The 5,539-nt window shown below is 37.7% G+C and overlaps 1 protein-coding gene and 1 non-coding gene across 2 annotated transcripts; both read left to right on the forward strand.

The window, feature by feature from the left end:
• The first annotated feature begins 284 nt into the window (after positions 1 to 284).
• Trnac-gca lies at positions 285 to 356 on the forward strand. Its single transcript has one exon. It is a non-coding gene; the product is annotated as a tRNA-Cys (tRNA).
• A 1,508-nt stretch (positions 357 to 1,864) lies between these two features.
• On the forward strand, positions 1,865 to 2,635 carry LOC124348682 (brachyurin-like). The gene is made up of 4 exons (XM_046798957.1): positions 1,865 to 2,053; positions 2,138 to 2,226; positions 2,295 to 2,430; positions 2,498 to 2,635. The coding sequence occupies exons 1-4, from the start codon at positions 1,865 to 1,867 to the stop codon at positions 2,633 to 2,635; spliced, it is 552 nt and encodes a 183-aa protein (XP_046654913.1).
• Positions 2,636 to 5,539: the final 2,904 nt, after the last annotated feature.

Raw genomic sequence — 5,539 nt, forward strand, 5'->3', positions numbered from 1 at the left:
ACCACAATAGGAGGAATAAACCTTGCTGGTCGCCACCCAACTTTGAAGTTGTTTCAGTTGAATAATCTAATGGAAACAAGTTCCACAGTCACGTACAACATTTGCCACCCGAGCAGAAGACGGAAGACAAGTGATCTCATTTTAATTTGACATTTTGAATTTTGTTTGGGTGGATATTAGCAGTGGTGAATACGAGATCGTTCAACCGCCTTGTGGAATCTAGCGTGTTTCATTTTAGTGACGCATTCCTCGAGCTCATTAAACTCATTACCTCATGCAAGTAGGGGAGTATAGCTCAGTGGTAGAGCATCCGACTGCAGATCGGATTGTCCCCGGTTTAAACCCGGGTGTTCCCTATGAACAACAATGTAGATGTGTGTGTTGTTGGTATCTTTCATTAATTCGTATGTGTAATCCATTAGTTTATCTCATTCCTTGTTGAATTGTTTTTGAACATTCATTTACCTCGGCTAGAGTAACAATTTCCCGAGAATACCAGTAGTGCGTCGAGCAGACAATCGAATAGAAAAGCAGGATCTGCTAAAACGTCCACTATATTAGAACAGGATCGAATTGTCAGTGGAATAGAAGCTTAACCGAATCCTTGCCTTGGGCGTCACTTTCGACCATGCACAGTTTATTTTACACTACTTTTTCAGTGTCTATTTCTCATAATTTTAAGTTCTTGAAATGACAGAGGCTGGACGGGGATTTCTGATGCGTCAAAACTCCTAATTTTACATTCCGTCCAAAATACTGACAGTGGCTCGTTGTATTTATAGTCGGAGCCATTCGAAGATTTGCTTTTAAATCTCCTCAACCGGTTAAGCCGGCTGCTGCACTATAGCACATACATATTTGGTGGGAACAAACGAGTTTTCGAAAAAAAAACTTGAAATAAAACCTGTGCAGCAGTTCAAAGTCCTTGTGTATTATAAAGAATTGAGCTTACTCGATGTTTAAAACTTCGGGCTTCTTCGATGCACACGTCACAAGGAAATTGATATCACTGTTGAAATCTACAATTCAGTTCAACTGTCGCTATAGGTGCTACTTTATCTTATTGTCCGAGAAGACTTTTGGAACTCGGGAACTCTTTTTTTGCAAAAATGGTTGCGATGACGACAAAATCTCTATTTGATTGTTTCCAGCATTATTCTTTTATCCAATTCCATGGGTAGCAATCGAGTCGACGTAACGGATGATTCCGGCATTATTGAAGATAGGCTACGTATCTGTTCAATCCACTCGCCTTATACACTTTTAGCTGTTTTTGCCTTGGATGATTACAAATACTCTCGAAGCGCAGTTTTTCTATTTCCCCCAACAATAAAGTAAAAATGAAATGCGAAGGTTACGATGCAAGTCCTTTCTTTAAGCAAGCAGATATAGAATCCTAGAACTCGTTATTAATTTAAAAAGAAACTTGCTTGTGATGTGCGTGTTAACCGCGTGACTTGAAGCAGGTTCTCTTACATATACGACCAGCATAGTTTGTCTAATAGTAACATCATATATGGTTACTGGCGAATGATGGCGCACCACAATAGGAGGAAAAAACCTTGCTGGTCTCCACCCAAATTTGAAGTCGCCTTAATTGAATAATCTGATGGAAACAAGAGCCACGATCACGTACAACATTTGTCGCTACGCAGATGAAGACGGATGACATGTGATCTCGCGTTAAGTTGTTAGTCTCCCCCAGCATCAATTGACATCTGTAAAATTTAAATAGGTTTACGAAAATTGTTGATGGAATCCAACCAGACTCGATATTATTTTGTCTGACGGAAGTTTGAATGAAAAAATCCCAACGACTCCGGTTTATTTGGATCTGCTGCAGTCAGAATTCCATTATCCATCAATGTCGCCCTATTCATTGACGTATGCTTCGTTGATTAAAGTAATCAAATCACCTTCAATGAATGAGAATGACATCAGTGCGTCTAGCAAAAAATTGACTTTTGGTGCAGGATCGGCACAAACGTTGACCGTAGAGGACGATCGAGTCATCGGTGGGACAGAAGCTGTTAAGAATTCCTGGCCTGGTATAGTAAGTTATTCTCTCAGCTTAATTTTTTTCAAAGATAATTTAATCAAGAAGATGCCTTTTAATCTTAAATGGTTCACTTCACAGAGGATACTAAGACTAGACGGTCAATTCAGATGTGGCTTAACTATAATTAGTCCCACTAAAGTCCTGACAGCGGCTCACTGTGTCTATGGGTGAACTAAATCATTCATGGGGCAAATTTCTATCCTTCCATCACAAATTTTATTTCTAATATATTTAGTCTTTGGCCGTGGGACATTATCCGATTGACTGTAGAATTGAGCATACACGTTTGGACCCCTGACAGTGACGCCCAAGTGGTTAAAAAGGTAAAGAGCGCAGCCCGTCATCCGTTATTTTTAACCGACATCAATTTGGTGAGTTATTTAACAGCACATAAAATCGCAATTAGATTCATTGTATTATCGTTTCATATCATACTAGGCAAATGGCGTCGCTGTTTTGACGCTGGACTCACCCGTGACTTACACGTCGACCATATCTCCCGTCTCCTTGCCATCAGATAGTTCCAACGACCAGTACGCCAGTCAAAGGGCGAGTTGGATGGGAAATGACGTCTGAAAGTCGTACACAATCGCAATTGAATGTAGAGATTTTTGAATTTAACGAATTTATTAATTTACGAGTTTTCACCGTATATGTCTTCGTCTTTTTGTTTGAAATCCAGGTGGATCTCTATCACCTAACTTACAGCAAGCTACAATTGAAGTTATTAGCAAGGCTCAATGCGCTAAAAGCTACTTATTGTTCTTCTTGTGGGGATTCGTAATCAAATAAAGCAGTATGCTCTGCACCACATCTCCCGGCATAGGATCCTGCAACGTAATGAAAAAGAGCATATTGTTATTTAACGGATCGATTGAATAAAATGCTTGAATTGTTTCAGGGTGATAGTGGTGGTCCGCTGTTTGTTAGATCGACACCAGGTTCTCCGTGGATTCAGGCCGGTATAGTCAGTTTTAGACTTGATGAGTTGATTCAGACGATTACGTTCAATTACACAGTCTCATATCAATATTTTATATGACTTGTACTGCTATATGTTTTTATTGTTGCAGGATGTGCAAGCGCAGAATATCGTTCTGTATACACCAGGGTGTCTTCATTTTTGCCTTGGATCAAGAAACACATGGGAAAACCAGAATTAATTAAATTATTTAATTAATCAACAAATATTTAACGGTGCTAATGTGTCTCCTTTGTGTTCATTCCCAGCATCAGCATCTCTTATAGAGTTTTCATAAATATAAGAATGTCATACGATTGGCTATACTGTCTCAAATACTATTAAATTGCATCTTGACGTCTATGATAAATGTTCATTTCTTCAACGAGTTTTTAAAATCCAGTTTTGAATCCACAGGTTATGCGTGGTATACGAGATTACGAGTGTATTATATTATTTAGATAAGATTTTTCATATTTCATTGTCACAGGCTGATGGTGGTGGCCCGATATATTCGTTCGGTCGTCACCTGGTAATCCATGGATTCAGGCCGGTATTTTCAGTTCCAGAGTTCCGGAGGAGTTGATTATGAATAAAATTAAGTTCCATCTAATAGGCTACAAGTAAGATTTTTAAAAAATGCCTCTCGTCAACAAATAAAATGGAATGGTGAATATCTCGGAAAGGGAATTTCACGCGAAACAATTCTAATTCTAGAACACAAACGTGAAATGAATCAGTATCAGACTACCTGTGAAGAAAATCAGAGCTCTAGTACATTGAGAGAAGAGTTTCGTATGCGCTACACTGGAAAGTTTTGCATTTATCTCTCATTAATACAGTTAACAAAACTTCTCTTGCCGATGCAATTTCTTAATCACCTAGCGCCAAATTCACCAGGATGAGTAAAACCCACTGTGTCGTTTACATCATTATTGGCTACGTCCTATTGTTCTCCAATTCCGCGGTCAGCAATAGAGTCTACGTAACGGCCGATTCTGTTATAATTGAAGGTACGTATATACCTACCCAATTCACTTGGCCTTGTGATTTTTAAGTCGCCTGAAGAGATTTTCAATTCCATTGCCCAAGCGAGTTAAAAAAAGGAAAATGCGGCGAAAATGAATTGAGCTGCTTCAGACGAACCCGGCGTTTTAGTATACATCCCCTTGATGGAGTGAACTTCTCGTCTAGGGAATATTGAGAGAGAAAATACTGGTCTTTAGTTTTTAGACTCGTACAATGCCTCAATCGGCAGTTAACCTTGTAAATTCCTTATATTTTAACAAATTACCCAAAAAGGGAAATGAATTGATAACTTTGTAAATTTTTGAATTCATTTCGATATGGATATTTATGCATATTGTGTATTTTTGATTGATGCAGATGGTGTTCGGTATGCGGCCAGCAGACTATCTAGTGAAATAATCATGGAAATAAGAGGAAGGAATAGTGGTTATAAGGAGTTGTCCATTTGAAATCCTTTTAATACTTCCGCAATATTCACAATATTTGCCACTATACATGGAAAAAGATGTAGCAAAGGTAAACTCGCGTTTTTACTTCCTTCTTCTCATTTTTTCATTGAAAAACGTATGGGGTCAAAACAAAGCAAATTCATGAAAACATTACCATTTACTCTTTATGCATTTTGAAAAGAGAATAAAAGTTTACCAGTTTTGAACACATCAAGGTTATTATCCGAATCAAACCTTTTTCTCTTCTTTGCAAATTCTCTAGAGATACCTGCATGATTGAAGTGAACGGAAAAATGGAAACTAAGAATTATATGCAGAAATGATAACTATTAAATGCAGAATGTAGAACAAAATCTTTTGAACGAAAAACGTGTCCGAACAGAAGTAAGTAACGAATGTCAATTGCCAGGCTACTGCCTGTCAACGCCTGGTCTACTGCCTTGTCTGCCTACTGATAGGTGACGCTACGGGGATCACCATTTATTCCAAAATGTTTTCGCATCTCCTACCCCTAGATGGCGAAATCGTCGAGTTACTACTGACAAAACCTAATAACAACCAAGATTGAATGACCATTCTAATTCCGGGATTGGAAAAAGTCTAAAAAATTATTACTTCTTCTTTTAAATAAACCTTTACAAATAAATTTGTAATGGTTGATGTAATTCATACTTAAAGCCGTATAATTACATTAATTTGAGTATAAATAAATAATTAGCATTTCAAACTCTTGGTAATGTACGCATTACTTCCCTGTTTCACATTAAAACAATCATTTCGTTTCCCATTAGTTAACTGTTTACCATTACGATTAACTTCACCATTACCTATTACATTTCCCTTTAAAGGTGGCACAAACGGCTTGCCATACTGGTTGGAGATCTGTGGTGTTAGAAAAGAATAATTGGGCATTTAGGAACATATCCATAATCAGTTTATTTTAAATTTGTTACTCCCAACAACATTTACACCTATGTACAGTACACGACAAATAATTATAACTCAACTGTTTGGTAATAAAACTTTTTTACAAATACCTGT

The sequence above is a fragment of the Daphnia pulicaria genome, chromosome 7 (assembly GCF_021234035.1).
Source record: "Daphnia pulicaria isolate SC F1-1A chromosome 7, SC_F0-13Bv2, whole genome shotgun sequence".
NCBI lineage: Eukaryota > Metazoa > Arthropoda > Branchiopoda > Diplostraca > Daphniidae > Daphnia > Daphnia pulicaria.